Source organism: Athene noctua, chromosome 2, assembly GCF_965140245.1.
Source record: "Athene noctua chromosome 2, bAthNoc1.hap1.1, whole genome shotgun sequence".
Classification (NCBI taxonomy): Eukaryota; Metazoa; Chordata; class Aves; order Strigiformes; family Strigidae; genus Athene; species Athene noctua.
Genome location: NC_134038.1, coordinates 154,972,297 through 154,996,385, shown reverse-complemented (window position 1 = coordinate 154,996,385; position 24,089 = coordinate 154,972,297). Strand labels below are relative to the sequence as shown.

Sequence of the window (24,089 nt, the reverse complement as noted above, 5' to 3'; positions counted from 1 at the left end):
ATGGGAACTGGCTAGCTTGTTCTTTAGAAGCTTGAAGAAAAAGATCCCAAGCTTGAAGAAGATGATCCCGTATGTTTTTCAGGCAATTTGTAATAGTATTTTGCTCTTCTTGGTGTCAGAAAGTGTTTCCTAATTCCTCACTTGCCAAGTGAGTCTCTCTTGCCAAATCTAAGCTCATTGCTTCTGCTCATGGCCAGAATGGGTTTGGAGAACAGGTTACTCCCTTCTTCTGCACCTGAAGGTTGTTCCCTCCACAGTTAGTTCTCTAGAGATGTGACGGGGCTGGCTCAAGCTTTCAATTAGAAAATACTTGGGAGATGGGTATAATTTTTGACATACGCATTCAGGCCTGTTCTCCAGTAGGCTTACTGTCATTTTCTCAGTTATTAACAACAGCTTGAGCTGATCTCCCCACAGTGGGATCAATATCTAAGCTCAAGTGCATGTTTCATCTTACTTCACTGTCTACGCCTCATTTCAGTGCTGTGTGTAAGATACAAGCACTTTCCAGGTTGGGTCCTGCACATCCCCATTTGCACCAGTCTCATTCCTTTATGTGTGGCTGCAGCACATACAAACCTCTATAATTTGGGACATTGCTGCTGGAGAAATACTTTTGAGAACTGAGATTTAGTGGCACTTTATATGAGATTCTAAGTACTTAGATCAGTACTATGAGCTTCAGGAAAAAGGAGGTTTACAAAGACTGTTTAGAATACCCTCTGTGGGACAGAGACCCTCCAGGATGGACTCTTCTAATGCTAGGGGAGGTACAAGCTGGGTGTAAACAGCAGCTTACAAACAAAACCAATCCAATGCCTTTCTTCAAAATTTCTCTACTGAAAACAGTCCTTGCAGAAATACACAGTGAATGTGAGCGGCAAGGAAAATTTTTGCAGTTGCTGCAGAGAAACCATCTTCTCACCTGCATCCTTTGTAAGAATCTGCAAATTTGGCTTTGAAAAATAGATGTGTCTGTAGATTCAAGCTGACAAGTGTTACAGCATGAAATGAAAACATATGTTTAGGAAAGGATACAGCTTAGGAAACTGTATTAACCTGTTGAAAATGTGACTTTACATATTGTGACATCAAGAACATTTATGTCAAAGTAAAATCCAATAATGTTACTATGGTTTAAAAGCAAACACTTTTGTGATCACCCATTGCTTATGAACATAGGAATGGTGGCTTAAAACAAAAATCTGAATAAATTCTCAAAGATCTTTAAGCGTGAGACATAATTTTGGGTTCTTCCTTTTTTTTTTTTTTTTTTAATTCTGATTAAATATCTATGATGATGTTCATCAAATGGCTGCTAACACCTGGAAAAAACGTGTACTCAAGCAATATTACCTGTTTTAAATTAGTGTGGGCTCATCTTTTCAGTGTCTCCCTGTAAAATTGGGCCTTGCTCTTTTAAGAATCTAAAGCCTGACACTACATTTTGTTTCACAACATGTGCGTGCATGTGTGTGTTGACTCTAATGATTGTATGTGTTTGTATTTATTTTCTCCAGTGATGTTGACTTGTCCCAGAAATGATACTGCTCACAGTACAAAACACTTGAGAGAATATTTCTATTAACTAAAATGATAAAGGTTTACAGTGCTGCAGTGTCTTGAAGTGTCTCTTGAAGTGAAGAGCCTTTTAGGTAATTCTATCTTTACTAAAGCACTTTTGGTATTTTAGCAAAAAAGCGCCTCTCATGATGTGGCTGTTTTTAGGCAAAGTGACATCCAGAAAATAAACATGAGAAGTACATGCTGAATATATTTATCACACATTGGTAGTATTTGTCACACCTAGGGCTGCATGACCTGCCAGCTGGTCTGGTTACAGATGATAGAAACCTTTCCTTCTCAACTCACCAGGAAAATGAAAATGGAAAGGACAGGAAAGGAAAGAGAAATGAGAGGAGAAAAAAGAGAGGTGAAGAACTGCATAAGTTGACTGAATGCTTTTGCCATGGTTGCCACAACCTAGCACGCTAAAGGTGAGTCAGACGACCCAAGCTTGCACATCAGCCAGTGCCACGCTGCCAGGCTGAGCTTGTGGGTGTTTGGTGTAGGCTGCAGACCTGCCTGACCCTTTCTTCCTTCAAGCTCATACTGTTTTGAGGTCTTTTTATTAGTACTTCAGGTAACTTGTGAGTTCTCTTGCCTGCTTGATAAGGTCTCCTGTGCCAGGCAGAGCATGGCTTTCTTGCACCTGTTTCATTTTTCCCTTGCATCCATTCAGCTCTTATAAAAACTCCTTAGAGCAGTATATTAAAAGTACTGGAGCTTTCTTATCTTTTGCACATGGGTCTTGAGGCACAGCTACTGGAAATTATTTGTTAGGTGGAGACTCTTCTTTTTCATCTTCAGACAAGAACACTTGTATAAATTATTTCCCATGGGGCTGTCTCCCTTGCCAGGACTGAATTATTTAATGTATTTCTGCTTTGGGCAGCTGGAGGACACACAGAGAAACCCCACCATGCTCAGGAAGGTCTCCTCTGGTGAGCGTGCCCCAGGGAACCCAATGAGTGCTCAACTCCAGGCACAGCGTGGGAGCCATATGTGAAAAACTACTGATGAGCACATCTTAAATGCTCAGTTTTAGGTCCCAAGATCTTCAAAGCTTCCAAGAAACATGCAGTAAGCCTGTGAAACACCCTGTGTAGAAGTGAACTGATAGTAAAGGGTGGGTAGAAAGGAGGAAATGAGTGCCCATTGCTGCCCAGGCCAGTGGTACTGGACCTGCCTCGGCTCGCTGGTGGCCCGGGGAGCTGCGCAATGGAGCAGGGGCACGCTGCTGTGCGGTGCAGCACCTCTGGGATGGTGGTACTTGTCCCCCACGAACAGCAGAGCTGCTCTCCTGGGAGGTGAGATGCCGGAGGAGGAAGAGGTGAGTGCCTGCCATGAGTGGGACCAGAGCTTGCTCTCTCAAAGCTTCTGCAGTTCTCCACGTTCAGCCGTCCCAGCAAGAGTCACTCTGTGATTCTTCCCTCTTCCACGAGATGTCCGTAATACAGGACTGTGATCATTACCCATTTACTGGCTGGATTTCGTAGAATAAACACACAGAGATTTTTCCCATCTTATCCATAGAGCTCTTTACACAACCCTAGGCTTCTGATTTTCCTTCTCCTTCAAATGTTTTAGCGTTATTACGGTTTCTGATAGAGAGAGAGAGATGTGGCCGGGGAGGCCACCGGGTGGTGCTGTTGGCACAGAAACGGGGAGACTCGGGCTCTGCAGGGGCCTCCTCTCTGCAGGGGAATTGGATCCACGTAAAGGTTTTGGTTTGGCTGCAGCAATAATTGGCAAATGAACTTTGACACGAGCAGCTGTTTCTCTCCAGGGTGCAGAAAAGTCCCCTGACTTTGAAATAAGTCCAGAAAAAGCATTTTAAATATAGACGTCTTCTCACAGTGTCTCCAGAGGGGAACAAAAAGACTGTTTTTAAACTGGGAATCTTCTTGACAGCCCCTCGGCAGGGAGTGCGATCCAGAGGACAGCACTGATGATGTCCCTGCTTCTGCACGAGAGAGGACTGGGTGACTGGGTGAACTGGCGTAGCTTTTGGGACACGCGTCATAGCTGCCGTGGGCAGCAGGTGTGGAAATTTGGTATTTTTATTCTGAATCTCCCCAGGGAAACATGCCGAGGAGGTACCTTCCCTCTTCCTGCTTCCCTGGGAAGCCTCCCTCACGTTGCTGGCCCCGAGGGACTGCCCCGGTGGAGCTCACACAGTGCCTGTCCCAGAGGAAGGTCCCAGCAGCGTGTGTCAGCACCCAGTTAGACCCCTCGGCTGTCCCTGTGGGAACACGGCTGACACCTTGAAGGTGGTTGCAAAGTCAATCTTCTCTCCTTCTCCCGCTGATATCCCTTGAGCTTTCCCCGGAGGGAACGCTTACACCTTTTTTTTTCCTGGCATTGTTTCACTGGTGTAAATGGTATCTGTAGCAAATGCCCTTCAGCAGCAAGCAACACCTTGTGGTTTTTTTTTTTTTTCTTTTTTTTTTTTTTCTTTTTTTTTTTACAATTGGAAGGCTTGACCGTTTTGGCTACTGTTTTGCCCTCACACTGCGTTCAGCTTGTCTGTTATGGAGATAAACACCAAGATTTGCGCCCTTTTCAGAGATGAGCAGAGAAGTTGTCAGTCACATGCCATCTGACACCATCAGATACCAAGGAGGATGCAGACAGAGGTGAACAGGGGATGGTCTTGTAAGTCTTGTCCCTGAGTGATAAATAGACTGAGGGTGTATGGAGATGCTGGAGATAAAACGTGTTATTTTGTTCTGTATCTTACTAAGCTCTGTGGGCTGTTTTCTTCCCTCTGAGTCAGAGCTGAGGAGCTTTGTCCCTGTGCTGTGCTAAGGCTGACCTGGGCTGCTGGAGCTTAGACACTGTGGTCCTGCAAGGACCAGCCATTTCCAAGCAGCTGAAACTGCTGGGATAGCCAGGAGGCAGCTGAAAGGGGGGTAGTTTATCACCAGGCAGGGGATCAGAGGGGGCCTTAGGATCTCAAAAACCTCCTTATCCCCAGCTTTTTTTTTTTCCAATGTTTTTCTTCTTCTAGAAGCAAATACTTGATTTTATTGCACTCTGCTCCTTGAAGTTCCTGCACTCAGCTTCCCCCTCACCCCCTCGCCCCCCAGCCTCCAGCATTGTCATGAGAAGATGAGGCACCTGGCAGAGAAAAGGCTTTTGAGGTGCTGGTGAGTAATTCTGTCCCCACTGCAGGAACTGGCAGCCCTGTAGGTGGTCACTAGCTTTCATTTCCAAATTACAGCCTGGAAGCAGCTGCCCTGATATAGAAAACATTGACCACTGGTGCTATTATTGTAGCAGGTTATGTAAAAAATGAACAGACACCAGAAGAAAACACTGGAGTGCCTGTGTGCAGTCAACCTTTAATGGTTCATCACTGCCCTTAACTGACAAACAGCCAGAGTCTGACAGCAAATTTTTTCTTCCTTTATTTTCAGACTGTACTTGGGGAGCCTCAGCTATTTCTATTTCCTCTGTAATGGCCAGTAAACCAATCGCAGCCACCTCTGGTTCCTGATTCTTTGGGCCATGCCAGGTATTCTGCTGGGTGTTTTTTTTGCCCAAGTTTTGAGACTTGATCTCTCAAGTCATGCATATAAGCCATCCCGCTGCTGCCATCAGCGAGACAGCACTTGAGGTACTGGCTGCAGGTCCCTGTCCCACACTGACTGTGAGGGGTACGTGCTTGAATCTGGGGTTTGAGCCTGTGGAAGAAAGGGCCATCACTGAGCTCGGCGGAGTGTGTTTGTTTTGCAAGGCTTGTTGAATTAGCCTTGTGCTGTATAAAAAGCTTTCTGATAAGGAAGGCTGTGACGACAATGAAGCTCTTCTTAGAGCTGAGTTAGGCTGTACAAGCTCTTTGAGCACTGATACACAGATAACTCACCTGATGCTATCACAATATCCTGTTTACTAATGATGTGTGTGTAGAGATCCCTCACTGAAGCCAGATTTACAGATATACTTGCACTCTGTGTCAACGACTTTTACTGCTAGTGTGTAATACATGCAGCTCTTCAACCACCCAAATGCAGACAAAGCTCTGTAAGATGCGAAAGACTTCTCATTTCAGAGAACATGAGCTTCCATCCGTCATCTTTGGCTTTTTTGGTGTCTATTACTTGTCACAATAGATTTGTTTTCCTCTGCTGGCTCTGACTTTCTTATATTCTTACATCCTTCCTTCTTTAAGAGCCAGAAAATAGAAAAGATAAACTTTCAGGTGCTTGTAAAGCGCTCTGAAAGGTATATGGATCTGATTTCAAGTCTGTTGAAATAAATGGAAATATTTCTGATGCATGAAAATCCATTCTCCCTCTTGGGTTAGACTGACCCTCCTCTAGGACTGTCCTACCGAATGGACAAGACAGGGAGGAGCAGGTTCTCTGAGAGTGAGGGTCCCTCTGTTATTTGAGCACAGAACATTGGTCACAGCCCAAACCCTTCTGGGTTTCCCAAAGATGCAGAGGGCCTGCGGGTCAGCTGCGGGACCCGGGTGTATTCTTCCCACCAAGATGCTGGTGGCTGGGATGAAATCGATGGGGAAGAGGAAATGGGTATGTTCACTAAAGAGTCTATTAGTATGGAAAGAGGGAAGAGACAAAGGAAGGTATTAAGAAGGTGGTGTGATATGTGTGCTTGCAGTCCATCGTTCTTTCACAAGAGGTCTCTCTCTTATCTTCCAAAGCTTGAGCAAGCTGAATTTACTGATAAAAAGCCCAGCTATGAGGGAGGCCCTCAGCAGATTTTTTTTTTATTTTATTTTTGGATACCTAAAATGGTACCAGAGTGAGACAGAACATGTTTGGTACACTCTCTGGTCTTTTCATACACAATCCCTTTTAGCAACATATATTAGAATTTTTAGACTTTAAAATCAAATGAAATTAAAGTGATAATGCTTGGAAAGGAAATAGGCTGTGGGATCTAGTAGACCCTATCCTCTTCTAGCAGATCAAGACTTTCCAGTTCTTGAGATTGAATGTACTGTTCAGTTGCAACTGAAAAATTTAATTTTAAATATTTGTCTTATTCCTAAAAACTTGAAGTATCAAAATGACAGTGTTTCTGGCTCCATGGTGGCTGAAACTAGTTTGGATTGTAAACAGTTCTGCATATACTGCTTGCTCTTTCTGTGCATCTCTGCCTTGTGCTTTGCTAGTAGTTGTAGCAGGTGCCTGGAAGCAGGACCCAAGAACCTGAACCATCAGCATTTCTGGTGGAGACCCTGCACAGGACTGTTGTGGGAGTGATGAAGTCAGAGGTGGGGATTTGTGACCCGAGGCGGACCATGAGCCATAAGTCTTGATGAACTCCTCACAGGTAGTCCTTGTTCTTGTGAAAATGCTCATCTTAAAAATAAGATGTAGACAAGAGGAAAAAATATTCTGTGAATGTAACACTGGGGAGGGCTCATGCCCCAGGCCCTTGGGGTGACCCTGCTTCCCCCACTGGAGGTGGGCATTGACCTGGCAGGGGGGTTTGTTCAGGGCTAGAACTGCTTTCTCTTCCCTGGTGTGAGTCCTACAGCATCTTGTCTGTCTCCTTGTCATTGCTGACTGTTTCTTGGTAAAAAGCACAAGATTTAAGTCTTGGGGTTTCTAAACAGGGTGTTGGCTGAGAAACCTACATGAGCACAGGTGAGGGGTACATCAGTGTAGTACTGACATAAGTAAAAGCACATTTGGGTACTGAAAAGAATCATAATTGCATTGATTTGATGGCCTGGAAACTAAATGGGCTGATTCGAGTCATTAGTAAGTAGTTTGCTTTAAAAGAAATTTCCTGTCTAGAACATACTTTTAATAAGAACTGATGTTCTGCTGATGCTCTTGAAAGAGTTACAGGAGCTGTTCACATGCATAGCTTAAGGAAAAAAAGCTACATATGAAATGGAATTTGCTTTGCACACCTTGAGGCAAAAGTGGCCAGAACTCCATGAACCCATGAAGAAAATATTTGTTTGTGCTACAGGCAGTTGCTACCTGGTCTTGGATGTTCAGGCCAAGAGAATGAGGAAGGTGAATTTCCTAGACCTGCTGTGCAGATTTTATTTAAAAGTAGTCACTGCAGCACCTGAAAGTTCATTAGTAGCTGCCAGGTGTCAGGCACGTCGCTGTGACAGGGCTGAGGTTTCAGGGACAAGGCACAGGATTTTAATTTTGTATAAAAAATGGGGATTTGTTGAGCATCTGTGTGCATACATCATCTGTGAAGAGTAGGTGGTCTGCTCCTTTTGTTGGCCACTGAAAGGTGGATTTGATAGCCTGCTTTATAGACCACGTGCAGCACTGAGTGGCTTACAGGGAGTACATTTATGAGGGAAGCCTTTTGGAGAGGCACTTTTTTTTTTATAAAAGTGCCCCCAAGACTGAGGAGCTTTGGGGATTATACAGTTTTCCTTAGCCTAATAAAGAACCTTGGGAATAAACAAATTTTGCTGGAGACCATAGACAAGTTTCATAAGATAAACCAGAGATGACTCTGCTTCCTCTCTCCATGTTCCTGTGCCACAGGCACTGCTTTGAGCTAGGTTTCTCCTGCAGTTTATTTCCTATGTAGAAGAAACCCAACCAAATCTTACTGATTCCCATCATATTTCAAATCTTGGTTGATACTAAGTTGATACGCTGGCCTATGTGTACAAATTTCTCTCTTTCTGGGCTTTTTTTTAATGTTAGCTTTATTAATCCCCTGGAAAAAAAAAAAAAAAAAAACCAACAGTGGGTGTAAGAAACTTACTGAAGGGAAAAAAAATCTTAGCACATAATTATGAGGGTTGAAATCAGCCATACTCAGAAGTTTACAGGAATAAAAACTCAGGATCGGGTCCTTTAATCTGTATATATAAAACTCTTGTGGGGGAAAAGATAAAGGCTGCCAAGTAGTCTCTGTCAGAGAATCAACTGATTGCACAAGTTCAGAAAATGCCTGGCTTATAACAGTCTTTATTATCCAGGCATATTTAGGTTAGGGACTGCATCTGTCTTGCCTTGAATGGAGCATTAATGGCAAGATGGTTCTGCTTGAAGCTACAGAAACCCCTAAGGTTTATGTAGACTTTAAATGTTGAGCTCTGAGTTTATCTATTCCCATTTGAAAAGGCACCTGAGTTTAAATATCTAATCTGACTTCTTTCAGCTCTTAAAATAATACAACAAAATGGGTTTGAAAGGGAATAAAATATAACTTTTAAAAAAATAATCCTCGGTGTGATTTCTGGTTTTTCTCTCTCTGATTTGCTGGATAAGCACTTAAGCTCTGTTGGGGTTGATTCGTAAGATAAAATTGTAATGTGTTATCCCATATATATCTCTGATTATCCTTTATGAGACAGAATGTCACACCTGCAAAAGTATTAAATGTAAAATTTTTTTATATAGCATCTTGTATCTCAGAGCACTCTGTGAAGAGCTGAAATGGTGCTCTAAACTTGCAGATGATGGGGACCATTACTGCTGGGTGAGTCATATTTTCAGAGGTGAGTGAAGGATTTGGGATTTGGATCCTTAAGCCTGATCCTCCTCTTATGTTCTCCCCTGCAGGCAGGAAATTTTCTGGTGTGTTGCAGGGAAAACTTCTTGACTAGCATGGTTTAAATCAAACCAGGATCAAAGCACTTTATTGATTCATTATGGGCATCTAATAAACAGGCAATCGTTGAACTGTATATCAGTTTTATCAGTATTAGCAATAAACCATGGGACTAGATATAAAATGTTAATTAATGCCTATAAATGCCTAAATTCCCTCTTACAACTAACCTTCCTAACCTTATGGCAGTGCTGGACTGGGGTTTGCCTTGCTGCTCTTACCACTTTTCTCCCCACTGCTGCAAATTTTCATGCATCTTTCACACTTGTTTCCAAGCTGATGCCTTTTCTCAAATCTCTTGGGCATTCCCTACCCGTTTCTGCTTAATCCATCCAATTGTTGCCTTAGGCTAACTTTGTCATTGTTAATTTCCTTCTGACAAGGTGAGTTTTGGAACAGGCACCCTCTCAGCACAGATGTCTCAGGTATTTATTTGTAAGCACTGTTGACCCCTGCATCCCTCTCATACCATGCCTTGTTATCCAGGTGCAGGTACTCCCATGTTGCTGTAAATTCTGCTTCTTCCCGGAATTGGAAGTTTAAAAAAAAAATCTGTTGATGGAGTATTTTAAAGCACCTAAATGGCTTAGACACACCAAATCATGTCACTTTGTGAAACTGGGACTGAGGTTCCCAATGTGCTATTGAAAAACTGTGCATTATAATTTTTCTAAGGACCCTTGCAGCAAAGAGCACCTTGAGTGAAACATGCTGTGAGCTCTCCAGTGTCTGTGCGGAATGTGCAGTTTCAGGTTTCATAGTCTCAGCTAGAGCACCATCCATCTGTACTACACATAGGATCCTAGAGCATCCTACAATAGGGAGTGAAGAGGTATGTTCCCCTCAGAAGATGAAGAGCTCAGCATGGCCAGATCACTGCTGCTTCTGCTGCTGGTTTTGGGTTAGCAGAGTTATATAGTGTCCATGTGCATTGTCCTGTGGCTGGAGCTGGGGAAGGAGTTGTCTTGCTGCAAGCAATGTCTCGTGGCAAACGCTGGCCTTTCAGGTGGCGGAACGACCACTCATGGACACGGGGAGGAGCCTTGACTCATGTCCCAGCTGGGATGGATTCCTTGTGCTGGTGCGCAGTTAGTGGATTGACTGTCCTTGCATCGACTCAGATGCAGCAAAGACCTGTGAGTTAGACGGCTTCCTTACAAAACCACATGCTCAGGGATGAAGAACCCTGAGAAATAATCAGGTTGCCAGGCAGCAATGCTGTTCTTAAAATTTCTCTCTCCTGGTGTATTTTTGAGAGAGAAGTTAGTGAGTTAGTGTTTACAGATTGCCTGTGCAGGTGTGCTTGTTTGCATTTTCATTTTTAAAGAGAGTGCAGGAGGCTCTTCCTGCTCTGAGGTGAGGAAGCCCTGCCAGAAAAAGCACCAAACTTTTCAACTTCTTGGGAATATGGAAGCAAAAAAAATGAGTAGCATAAAAACCGAATTTCCTTTCAATTTCAAAGGACAGGGAATGTGTCACCTCGCCAGACAGAATTCTGAGATACTCTCAAGAGTATCCATGGGTCCTTGCATGGAAGACTAATGTTTCTTCTCTAGAGAAATCATAAAAGATACACATTAAATAGACCCAGTATTGATAAAGCTGTTTAGACACCAGTTCAATAAACACCAGGCTGTTGTTAAGGGAGTATATATTTGATGAATAAATGTGCCTCAAACTTTAATTCCTGTGGTACAGGTCAGGCCTTCCAAGTTATCTATTTTTCTCGGAACTGCTTAGACTTTTGTGTGTGCTTGAGTGAATCTTTCATTGAATTCAATGCCTGAGATGATGATAAGCTTCCTTAGTATCTTTACAAAGAAACCTAACTAAAATCATCCAGCTGCTGTGGTCCAGAGAGCTGTACACCAAGGCTATATTTATCCTGCAATGAACTGTTCTGGCACTATAAGGGTGTTATGTAGGTGTGATAAGGCCCTTCCTCATGATGGTTTCTCACAATGTCTGTTCAGAGCTCAGAGGGAAGCTGCAGGGGATGAGAAACCTCCCTGGTCTCAATGTTTCATTGTCCTGACTTGGACCAGTGGCCTCTCCCATGACAGGAGCTCCTGTGCTTTGTCCTCCACTATTTTTTTTCCATTGCAGAGGAAAATGCACAACTCTACTTATTTCATAGGTAAAATGACAGCTGAGATCCTAGTGAACAGCAAAGGGGCTGTTTTCCTCCAACCCTATCACTGCAGCAGTGCAGAATCCTTCTCTGTCTCCTCCTCTCCCCCGTGTCTTGCTCTCCTTCCGCTGTGGGGTTCATGTTGTGTGATCTGCTTACGTAGCTTTCTGGGGTGCACTTTAATCATACTGCTGCAGGCAGGGTTGTCACATACTGTTAATGATGCTTCTTAGGAAATACAAATAACTTGCTGGCTAACTCTCTTTTCTAGCAAAACCCCATGAAAAGTGTACATGGATGTGCAGAAGGAATACTGGTATGTGTGAGCTACAGAATAAAACCAAAAAACCGGCAGACTGTTTTCTCTAGATTAAGTAGGTGAGAACCTGTATGTCCACCCCAAACCTGAAGTGAACCTAAACACAATGTTTGGCAGAGTGACTGAGCAGTTCAGGTATTTGCCAGCTTTTTTGCTGCTAAGTTACTTTGCAATCCCCAGCCTAAATTAACAGTAATTAAGAGCCTAATCTAAAAGCCGATGGAAATCAATGAACATTTTCTGTGACTAACAGAGGGGTCCTTCCAGAAGACTCTATCTACTTTTTCACTTGTCAGTAGCCCAGATGAAATAGGGTCTATGTTTTCATGGGCTGCTGCGGGATGGAGACCTTATCACTGGGGTGTCTGATATCTTCCCTGACCACATCAAGAGCCATCTCTGACCATCTTTCTGCTTTAAGGACGTAAACAAACTTGCCTTCTGACTTTACCCCTTTAATGCAGACTAGGGTATTTTTCAGAGCGGTGATAATGCGCTTTCCCTGCAGCTGAAGTCAGGATGTGCTGTCGACCCTGATATATGTCCTGGTATATCCTTCTGGGGCTCTTAGAGGATTTTAAGCTGACCTGCCTAGAAAAAAAATGCTCTCACTATGTCTGCGCTATAAAGTGGGTCCGAGAGCAGGCAAGAGGAGATTATTTGCTGGCTGTAGTTACTGTTCAAAGTATGCACTCTGTGAGTAAGAAGGGTCAGACAAGGGATTAGGCTACTCCTGTATGTCGTGAGGTTTCATCACTTCTTTGACCAATTTTTCCCCTCATCTGGACTGTTTTGCAGGCGGGTAAAAGCAGTACAATTTCCTTTTCTCACCAGGAAGAAGATGAGCAGAGCCCAAAGCTCTCAGTAAAGGGAGTGGCAGAGCCAGAGTTGAAATGCAGGAGTTGGACCCACAGGACCAAATGAGCATCCCTGCCATGGGAAGATCCTGTAAATCTGCCCCATTTCTGTTCCCTAAGAAGTTCAGCCTTCATTAACACATCCTGTCTGCATGGAGGACAGTTTGCTGTCCATTGACAAAGTAATTTACCTATTAGGGAGATCTGTGTTTGATGGGTAGCCTATATGATCTGTTAAAATGAGTGCCTGCAGCACATGCAATGGCTTGAATTTTGACCTTGCTATAAATTAGAATTTATTACAATGTGTGTCGTGCTTGAGACTATATCTGAGCTGGGAATGTTCCTTCATGATTGCTTCTCTTGGGATACAGAGATTTTCAACATATTCTTTTCATGGCAGTCGATACCCTATTAAGGTGATGACAAACCTTAGTGACTGTAATTTAGCGCTGAGTCTGAAGTGAGGTAACCAATTTGCTTACCTAATGATATAATCGATAGGCACAGAAACGGTGCAAGGGCAAGTCTGTGATTTTCTGCTTGCTGCTGGCAAGGAAAACAGCAATGTAGCTTAATGAATTACGTGAACTGCCTGTTACATGACTTGAGAGTCATTAAAGATTAAAAAAAATAAATCACATCTCTTTTGGGAAACTTGCCAAAGTATTTTGGAGGGTAGAGCAATGTCTCTCATCAATTGTCATTGGCAAAATACTGTGTTGCATTTCTTATGATAGTTCTGCAAGACAGATATATATATATATATATATATTTTTTTTTTTTTTTTTTCTACCAGTTTTGTTGTCAGTGAGAGACCTGCAGGAAACTCTTACCTGGGTTTCTCAGTGTTGAGAACCTTCCGTGTAGTAGCTAAGCCAACAGTCAGTTTTACTGTGTTTTAGGGGTGCTCCTGTCCACTTGAAAACATCAGCAACACTGTTCACAAGGAACTACAGAAAAGATACAGAAATCCCTTTAATGAGCAAATGATGTTTCCTCCTGTTCCAAACCAGACTAGTCATACCCATCATCATTTAGGATGACATTGCTCACCTCGGTTACAAGAGCTAGTACTGCTAGTGATGTTCTTTAGTTCCATCATTTTATCACCCATTTTACCAAACCAGTCTTGCCAGTTAATTAGTGCCTCTGCTCTCCCTTGGTGCCACGTCTATGCTTACTGAAGCAGGTAGGCTCCGAGTACCTGCAATTCCCACAATATCCCACTATGGCTGCAGTGCCTCTGACCCACACAGAGTAAAAGCCAACCTTCTTCATTTGTCATTGTCCAAATTAAGTCAATAGAGAGACAGAACCTTGGAGAATGTCAGCAAAATCCCAGGCTTTTGACTCTGGGTTCCCCTATCCTCCTATAAATGACAGTGGTGCCTGGGAGCACCAGGCAGCAGTAGCACGTTCTCCTTAATTTCTTTGTAACATGCCTGGGAGGGAAGTCAAATACTAGCACCTTGCATGGAGGTGCTAGTTAATGATCATGTATCAAAGGCAGCTCTTAATTTTCCTGTCACAAGTCGCTGCCATTTCCATCCCCTTCCACCGGTGGAGAGCATCTGCGTGCCGTCCTAAATAACCACGCTGATGTTTGGCCTGCTGTGCTCTTTCCTGGCATCATGGCTCTACAAGCCAGGCTTGCTTAGATGCCTGTGGTTTAGTACCTAATGGAGTATGCTGGTTCAGGCAGCTGAGGCTGGACCCGTGGGTCATCTCTGCAGCATCCCGAGGGCGTGTGCAGACTAAGCGAGAAAGCAGCCGCCCCTCTTCAGGAAGGCTGTGCTTTTCTGGCCACCTCGGACCTTCTCTGGAGACACAGGTGTTCTGCAAAACTTACAGTGTATTTAGGTGTCCATTCAAAAGAGCACCCAAATCTACATTGAAACAGATGACGCTTAAGCACAGCCTAACTTTAATGGTGTATTTATGGCACTTTATGTAACAAGAATACATTTCTGAATGGTGCCATTTTCTGCTTTTATATTAATAGGCTATGATAATTTCAGGGGTATGGAATAGCAAAAAGGAAGCATTTTCCATCTGAAAAATTCTAGCTGTCAGCAAAGGGAGTGACTACTGCAGACATTTTTCATTTCTTCGGGCAGATTCTTCACTGTCCAACACAGGCAGCTTACAGCAATTATATTGCTTTGCATTGCTATTCTTCCAATTAAATGTGGATTGCTAAAACTTGGGACTGTTATCTGCAGACTCACCAGATCAAATTCTAAAAATTTAAACTCTCCTGGGGTGGCAAAAAAAAAGAAAGAAAAAAATGAGCACATGAGAAAAAAAAAAGAAAGAGTGAGTCTACTGGGCTTTAACCATGCAGTTGCTGAGAAATATTGTGTATTATCATATACCTATATTCCAAAGACCTTATATTTTCTTTCATAGTAAAGGTGTTATGGTTGAAGATTACAACATTAATTTTGCAAGACAGGAGGGTCTTACCCCTTGTGAGGTTTGAATGAGGGATGCAACCTCTACGTATTTGAAAATTGCACCGTGCCCCATTCAAGTGTGTGTTGAACTTCCACTTCTTGCTCTGCATTGCCACTCTTTTTTTACGTTCAGTACTGATTTCTATTCATTCATCTCATCTGAAATGAGTTTAGAGTTTTTTCATTAAGCATGTCTGTCTTCCACTTTTTTCTTAAATGTAATTTTGTGAAACTGCATACATTTTAGGGTTTTTTATTTTTTTCTTAAGTCAGTCTTTAGCTTCTGTGGTAGGGCCTACACCTCGCACAGGGATGAAAAACTACACAAGATGTGAGTAAATCTGGGTGTGGGACTTCACTGAAACGTCTGATCTACTTTTTAAAAATGTGGTGATACAAACTGAAGATAGCTACATCTCAGGACACTTTAAGGCAAAAGATAGCTCCATCCCATAAGTGCAGAGAGGTGACAGATGGTTAGCTGGGTTTCCCCGCCCCTGTGGCTGCAGGGAGGTGAAGGCCCAGTGTGGCTGTGCACAGGAGATGGTTGCTCACCTGGTTTTCAAGCACTTGGTGGTGGCTTCTGAAGCAGCAGAGTAAGGCTGGCAGGTTGCACTGCCTGACGTCCTGCATCCACCTTCTGTGTGCGAGAACGGTTCTGATGCGTTGCTGCAAAGGCAGGTTGTGTGCAAAGACCTACACCGAGCGCTTGCACTGTGTTGAAACATCTGTTGAGATGAAAACTTAAATTTAACCATCTTAAACAGGGGCAGCTGTTTGTCCTGGAAGTTACAACAGCGCAATTAGCCTGATCTGAACCAGATTTGGGCATGTCAGTGCAGGCTCTCTGTGACAGTTTGTGCCTGAGTTTCTCTGTATGTTGTCTCAGTTCAAAGTAGAAATGTGCTGGTGAAACAGTGCTCTTGTCTTTCTTCTCCACAGTCGTCACGAGACTTCAGTTAACTTTTTGGAGACATCGGTTACAATTGCATTCAATCTGACCAGAGTGGAAGGTTGGCTGTAGCATCAACCATGCTGATACTCCTGTCTTCCTAAAGCCAACAGGTATCCAACCAGCCGATCCTCCTGAGATAATGACTACTAAGTTAGACTCTGTCTGGCTGAAAACTAGCAGCAGGGAAAGAATAATGTCAAAAACATGTGAGTATTAGCCAGAAGAAGAAGGGTTGCTTTAGTGTCAGATCTCCACAAAAGATGCAGTGAAAATACTTGGAAAGGTTCCATGTTTTGTCCCTTCCAGACTAACTTGGGGAACTTCACAATTAATGGAGCAAAATACTTGTCTGGGGAGAGAAGTAGTCACCTGCGTCTCTTTCTAATCTCCTTTGTGATTCCCTGTTGGCTACTGTGTTAGTCTTCACTCCCATCTGGCTAAACTTGGTTGAGCCTGCAGCTATTTTTATAACAGTCCCTTGAGATGCCCAGTCGGAAGCTGCCTGTTTGCCTCGTGTTAATGGAAATCAGGACCAATTATATGCATGTGGGGGTAAGTTGTTTCCTCTTACTCATAATGAATCCTGACCTTTCCCAGGATCTGTCTTGTCTGTTTATTCAATAACACACCACCCATCACACTAAGGAGGGAAATGGAAAATCCCCCAACCTGCCCAGTGGCAGCCATCTGTCTTCTGTTTAAGCAGCTAAAGATGATAAAGCACATGTATTAAGCAAGCAGACATGACTGCCCAAGTGGGCAGGTTTGACCCTTTGGCAGAAGGAACGATTCAGTTGCAGTATTTGAATGGAGTGTACAAAAGAGAGCTCCCACCCTCAGTCTTGAGAAAGGGCAGAGGGAACAGGGTATAACAGTGCTTTTGTTCTGGTTGTACTGGTTTATCTCTCTAGGGACCAGTCCCTGAGAAGAGCCCAGCCTTCTGGGGAGCACATCTAGGTGCCAGTGTGGTATGGTTGTGGGTGGGGATGTGCATTTGCCTTTGTGCCTTGGGGCTGCAGCATCAGCAGGGGAACTGGATTTCAGCATGATGGTTTTGCAAGAGGAGAAGTGTCATGGAAATTTAAAACTTGTGCTCTGGGGTAGGATATGAATACATAAACCACACTGAGTCTTTTGAAAATTTTACCCTCTAGCCTTTGGCTGTGGTAGTTTTAAGCCCAATTTTTCTCTTGTTGTTTCAATCCCCGTGTGTGTGTACGCGTGAAGATGAGGCAGCTGCCAGCTGCTGAATTACTGGAACAAAGGCAAGTTTTCTAAAGCATTTTATATAACACTTGTTCCCTTTCATTTGATGAATGATTCATTAATGCCTCTGTTTGAGGTAATTATTATGAAGGCTATAACCTTTTTCATTATTTGAACAAACACAAAACATTACAAAGAAAAACTCTGGAAGGACCTAATTCATGCCAAGCAAAAGAGGTGCTGTGCTCAGCAAGCTGTCTACACATGTGTTAAACAGCAAAATCATATTTACTTCATGGGTTGCAGAGCAACAAAGTCTCTCTCCCTAAGAAGCCGAAGCATTTCTGTTGATGTTTGGGAAAATTTCCAGTCATTGCTTCCTTGCTTGTGTTTGTCCAGCCCGGGGTTTCCTTGGCTGCTCTTGGCTCTGCTAGACTCATCTGAATGGACCAAGACAGTAAAACCACTCAGACAAGTCTGAGGGCTGCTCCAACCCTTGACCATCAGAATTTGTGTTTAGTTTCTGTAGTTTTTCCCTACCTTGTTCTTCAGTCCTGAGAGTAAAGGTTTGCCCTGTGGAAGGCAGTAGTGGTGTGTTACCCTGAAAACTGTGAGTGGGAAGGGGCTGGCATCGCCCTGCGGTCTGTGTGGGAGGGGGGAGTAAAAAGGGACTGACCACACACAAAAGAGAGAAGGGGGGAAAAGTGGGTCAAGCAAGAGGAGTAAAGTAGTTTTTACAACTGACTGTGCTGCATACCTCTTTCACCATCCTTGGTGCAGTGTGGTGCATCCAAAGATCTTGAGGTGCAAGATGATGCAAGGTCCAGTGATGATACCCATGGCCCCAGAGAAGTGTGATCATTTAAAGGAGGATGGTTTGCTCAGCTGGTAATATCTGAGCTCAGCAAGAAAATAATCTCTGCTCTGTTAAATCTGAGCTGAGCCTCTGGGGAAACTGATTAAGGGGTCAGGGGCACAAATTGTGTTGTCCTCCATCCCTTCATTTGGGGGGATGGATGAAGAAGAATACCGGAGAACTCAGCAGATAAACTTGTGGCTCCAAGACTGGTGTTACCGTCAGGGCTTCGGATTTTTCATTCATGGGTTGGTATACAGGGCACCAGACCTTTTGGCATTAGATGGGATGCACCTGTCCCAGAGGGGGAAGAGGATCTTGGGGCAGGAGTTAGCTGGGCTAATTGACAGAACTTTAAACTAGATTTGAAGGGGGAAGGGGGCAAAACATTGGCCCATCTGAAGTGCACACAGCATGGGTAACAAACAAAAGGAGCTTGAAGCTGTGATGAAACAGGAAAATTATGATGTCATGGCTATTACAGAAACATGGTGGGATGTCTCCCATGACTGGAGTGTGCCAGTTGATGGCTACGAGCTCTTTAGGAGGGATAGACAAGGAAGGAGATGTGGCAGTGTGGTGCTGTATGTTAAGGACTGTTATGATTGCTTTGAATACAAGTGTAGTGAAGACAGGGTGGAGTGTCTTTGCGTTAGAATCAGGGGGAAGGCCAACAGGGCAGATGTTGTAGCAGGAGTCTACTATAGGCCACCCAACCAGGACAGGGAGGTGGATGAAATATTCTATAGGCATTTAGGTGACATCTCACGACGGTTGTTCTTGTGGGTGACTTTAACTTCCTAGGCATCTGCCTGAAATACAACACAGCAGAGTGACACCAGTCCGGGAGATTCATGGAATGTGTGGCAGATAACTTCATGATGCAGCTGGTGAGTGAACTGGCTAGAGAAGGTGCCCAGCTGGATCTCATCTTTGTGAATAGAAAAGGACTGGTGGATGATGTGGCAGTTGTAGGATGACTAGGGCACAGGGATCATGAAATAATAGAGCTCTCCATTCTTAGAGAGGCCAGGAGAGGGCTAAGCAGAACTGACATCCTGGACTTCCAAAGGACTGACTTTCTCTTGTTCGGGCATCTGCTTGAAAGGATCCTCTGGGAGACTCTCCTGAAGGGTATAGAGGTGGAGGGAGGCTGGGCACTCTTTAAGAAGGAAGTGTTAATGGCTCAGAAGCAGGTGGTCCCCAGGTGCTGTAAGAGAAGCCAGCGACAGAGAAGACCACCCTCGCTAAACAGGGAGCTTTGGCTGCAACTCGGGTTGAAAAGGAGAGTTTACAGACTTTGGAAGAAGCGACTAGCCACTCACAATAATTACAAAGATGCTGTGAGGCTGTACAGGGTGGAAATCAGGAGGTCTAAAGCCCAGCTGGAAATTAATCTGGCTTCACCAATCAAGGACAACAAGAAATGTTTCTGTAAGTATGGGAGCAGCAAAATAAAGTCCAAGGAGAGTCTCCATCCCCTGCTAGATGCAGGAGAAAATTTGATAACAAGTGATGAGGAAAAGGCTGAGGTGCTTAATGCCTTCTTTGCCTCAGTCTTAATAACAAGACTAGTTGTACTGAGGGAATCCAGCCTCCTCAGCCAGAAGACAGAGACTGGGAGAACGACCCCCCCACAATCCAGGAGGAGACAGTCAGTGACCTGCTGCATCACACAGACACACACAAGTCTATGGGATCAGACGGGATACACCCGAGGGTGCTGGAGGAGCTGGCTGGGGTGCTCGCCAACCTGCTTTCCATCATTTACCAGCAGTCCTGGCTGACCGGGGAGGTCCCAAGAGATTGGAAACTGGGCAATGTGATGCCCATCTATAAGAAGGATCAGAAGGATGATCCAGGAAACTACAGGCCTGTCAGCTTGACTTTGGTGCCCAGGAAGCTGATGGAGCAGCTCATCCTGAGTACCATCACACAACACATGCGGGACAGCCAGATGCTCAGGCCCAGTCAGCATGGGTTTATGAAAGGCAGGTCCTGCTTGACAAACCTGATCTGCTTCTACGACAGGGCGACCTGCTTATTGGATGAGGGAAAGGCTGTGATTTTAGCAAGGCGTTTGACACTGTTTCCCACAGCATTCTCCTGGTGAAACTGGCTGCCCGAGGCTTGGATGGGCACACGCTTTGCTGGGTAAAAAACTGTCTGGATGGCCGGGCCCAAAGAGTTGTGGGGAATGGAGTTAAATCCAGTTGGCGGCCGGTCACGAGTGGTGTCCCCCAGGGCTCGGTGTTGGGGCCACTCCTGTTTAGCACCTTTATTGATGATCTGGACGAGGGGATCGAGTGCACCCTCAGTCAGTTTGCAGATGACACCCAGTTGGGTGGGAGTGTTGATCTGCTCGAGGGTAGGGAGGCTCTGCAGAGAGACCTGGACAGGCTGGAGCCATGGGCTGAGGCCAACTGGAGGAGTTTCCATAAGGCCAAATGCCGGGGGCTGCCCTTGGGCCACAACAACCCCCAGCAGCGCTACAGGCTTGGGGAGGAGTGGCTGGAGAGCTGCCAGTCAGAGAGGGACCTGTGGGGGTTGATTGACAGCCAGCTGAACAGGAGCCAGCAGTGTGCCCAGGGGGCCAAGAAGGCCAATGGCATCCTGGCTTGTGTCAGCAATAGCGTGGCCAGCAGGGACAGGGAAGGGATCTTACCCCTGTACTCGGCACTGGTGAGGCCGCACCTCGATTCCTGTGTTCAGTTTTGGGCCCCTCACTCCAAAAAGGGCATTGAATGACTCGAGCGTGTCCAGAGAAGGGCAACAAGGCTGGTGCAGGGTCTGGAGCACAGGTCTGATGGGGAGCGGCTGAGGGAACTGGGGGTGTTTAGTCTGGAGAAGAGGAGGCTGAGGGGAGACCTCATCACCCTCTACAGCTACCTGAAAGGAGGGTGCAGAGAGCTGGGGATGAGTCTCTTTAACCAAGTAACAAGCGATAGGACAAGAGGGAATGGCCTCAAGTTGTGCCAGGGAAGGTTTAGACTGGATATTAGGAAGCATTTCTTTCCAGAAGGGGTTGTTGGGCGTTGGAATGGGCTGCCCAGGAAGGTGGTGGAGTCCCCATCCCTGGAGGGGTTTAAGAGTTGGGTCAACGTAGGACTTAGGGATCTGGTGTAGTTGGGAACTGTCAGTGTTAGGTTAACAGCTGGACTAGATGATCTTCAAGGTCCTTTCCAACCTAGCTGATTCTGTGATTATTTTTAGTCTTGGTTTTCTCTGGTGGCTTCTGTGCCTTCACAGGAATCACAGGGGGAGCACAGCCACTTGCTTCAATCACAGTCTTCCCTTCAGTGTCCTGTATATTTTCTGACAGTTCAGTTTTAATTTTACTGCGTATATTAATATTTTGAAACTTTAGCTTCCTAGCTAGTTGGAAAAATAGGAGATGATGGCATCACTGTTCAAAACCTTAATTGAGAATAGTGCTTTCTAATCTGCTGTACAATTTCATTTATTTGAAATTTTTCCTCATTTTCCAATGAGTTTCTTAGTTAATATCAGTTCTGATTCACAGATTAGAAGGCTAGAAGGGCCTTTAGATTGCCTAAAATAAGCCCAGTTTCAATGAAATATTCCTTGAAAATACTATTTTTGAGTATTGAAACCTTAGAATGGCAACATCATTTTCATCAGACCAGAATTTTATCAACCTTTCTAAACTTTTATTGTTCATTTTGTGCTAACAAATTTTCCAGAATTCTTCCAGATAAATCATGTGTCCAACAGGTAAATTTTCATCACAGAAAGCCCCGTTACTGAAGTGTCAGTAAGTGATAATTTAATAAGAGATTGTCAGTTGGCATGAAAGTTAGTAGCTCAATGGGTTGCTTGTAAACTTGCCTTATAACTGTGCAGTAATAACAGATGTGTTACTGATACAACATCTCTTTAGAAGATCTGTAGATGATTTTAACAATCTATGAATGGAAGCTTGGTCTTAAATGTAATCTTACTGCATTCTGTGTCATGAAAACTATGGGAAATAAAGAGTATTGTGTCATTTTAATGGGTGAGCTCTGCAGTAGGAATAAGCAGCACTACCACAGGTGACTGGGAGCCAGGCATCAGGACTCCAAGGTTTTAATGACAGATTTACCACTGATCTGCTGTGTAAACACCAAATAAGGTAATTGCACTCATGTATCAGCAATGATGAAGCTTCATAGCGTGTGGTTCTTAAATTGTTGTGAGCAATATCCCGGAAAGAAACCCAGTGGTCCCCATGGGTGGAGGCAGTGGGCTGTGTGGAGGGCAGAGCAGGATGACACTACCTGTCCGGCTGTAATGAAGGGGCACATCGCTCACCAACAGACTCCTTGGGTAAAACTTCGCAGGCAGGATTAGCGTTCCCAGGGATTAGCTGTGGGAGCACTGCGTGTTTGCTCAGTCACAGCAGTAGCTCTGAAGGGATCAGGCTGAGGAAAATATCCTCCTCTTTTGCCTTCTTAAGCATGATAGCTGTGTCACTCTAACTCCGACAACAGACGTGGATTCCTGGTGCAATTGGATGCAGTGGGGAGGAGGAAGAGCATGATCCACTTTGTGAAAGGGTTCTACAAGGTAGCCTTGCCCTGTCATATCTCTTTTTTTTTTTTTTTTTTTTGACAGAACAGCAGTTGTTGAAAGTACATTTTTTTAAAATATTGATTTGTTGCATATATTTCTTTCTGCTGGACTGAAATGTTCCATGTATGTCATTCAGTACCTTTCATTTACTCAGAAAATGGAGTAACTGAAAGTTAAAACCCATGCACATGCACTTTTTATTTCCAAACTGAAATGCTTCAGCCTAAAGTCAAAGCATTTCTTGAACACTACTCTTTGACTACACTAGAGCCGTCATCATTCCAAACTCCTCTCCAACACCACTGTTATTCTCTGTCTCCCAAAGCTGCTGTGTAATTGCTATGATCTCAAGTCCCTCTTGACCAGACATGGTTCACCTACTGTAGGGAACCATGGGAGTGTAGCTTGATCTGGACTGCACAGGTTCTGGGAGATAATAAGGATAAAGGCATCCAAAGTCCAGCTTCTCCCAGGCATCATGTGACATTTCAGTAGGTTTAAAAAACACAAAACCAAAACCCAAACCCACAGCCTACCCCCCACCTCCCCCAACTTTAACATAAATACTTTTTTAACATTTTCTTATAGTGGAAACTTGCTCTTCCCACACAGGAACCCAACACTTTCCAAATCTCTGATCTGGGAGTCCTTGTGTGGGAAGCAGGTAAAATTCACAATCATCTTGACTAGCAAGGATGCTTCACTGACAGATGCGAGGCTCTCAGGTTGCAGCTGGTGATGTGAAGGGTTAAAGCCCACCCTCCCCTATGCCTGGCACTAGCACGACAGGAAGACAAGGTGAACGCTCTAGAGCAGTGAGGATTGCTGGGGAGGTGCTGCAGTTACAGCTGGTGCAAGTGAAGGTTTCAGGAAATTGAGGATCCACAAGCAATAGCCAGATGCAGAGGTTAATCTCATCTGGCATTTCACGCAGCGTTGTTTTAGGGTTTGACACATGTATGGATTACATATTCACCTTGCTTGCAAGTCAAGCCTCCTTGGGACTGTGAGGCTATAGGAGGTTGTTGCACATTGGACTTTTTATTTCCCAGGAGGAGGTGCAAACCTTGGAGCTATGCAGTCGCTCAGCCTTCCCAAACAGCTGTCCCCAGTAGCTGCTGCCCTGCACTCCCCCACACTAGCAGCCCTCATGGAGGTTATTTATCTTCCAGCTGTGTTTTTGTCAACATGTGTGCATCACCAATCAGAACAATGTGTTTTGAGGGTCTAATATGGCTGCTCTTTACCTTCTTTCCTTTTTGTGGGTTTGCCGGTGGAGGGTGCCCAAGGGAAAGAGCAAGCTTTGAGATGAGGTGGGGGTGAAATGTATTGGACTAGAGGAATGTTTAAAGGATTCGTCACCGAGGACAATTCATCCATAGTTTATCTAAAAAAGCAGCTCTCAAGGTACTTACAGATGTGAGGTCTTTTGAAGGGTATATATCCTTTGAGCATTTGTCCTCTTTAATTAGACAGATTCATACTGTTGACTCTTAAGTTTGACAATAGACAGAGACAATTACTAACTGGTCCCAGCAGGCTGGGAAGTAAAATCACATATAAAAATATAAAGGCATCTGGCTGTAAGTGAAG

At 44.4% G+C, this 24,089-nt stretch overlaps 1 protein-coding gene across 1 annotated transcript in view; it reads left to right on the top strand.

The window, feature by feature from the left end:
- DCLK3 (doublecortin like kinase 3) overlaps positions 1-15,951 on the top strand; it is a 52,048-nt gene extending 36,097 nt beyond the window's left edge. The window contains exon 3 of the mRNA XM_074900784.1: positions 15,847-15,951. Within this exon, the coding sequence (XP_074756885.1) occupies positions 15,847-15,867 (21 nt within the window). The 3' untranslated portion in view covers positions 15,868-15,951. The remainder of the gene's footprint in view (positions 1-15,846) is intronic.
- The last annotated feature ends 8,138 nt before the right edge of the window (positions 15,952-24,089 follow it).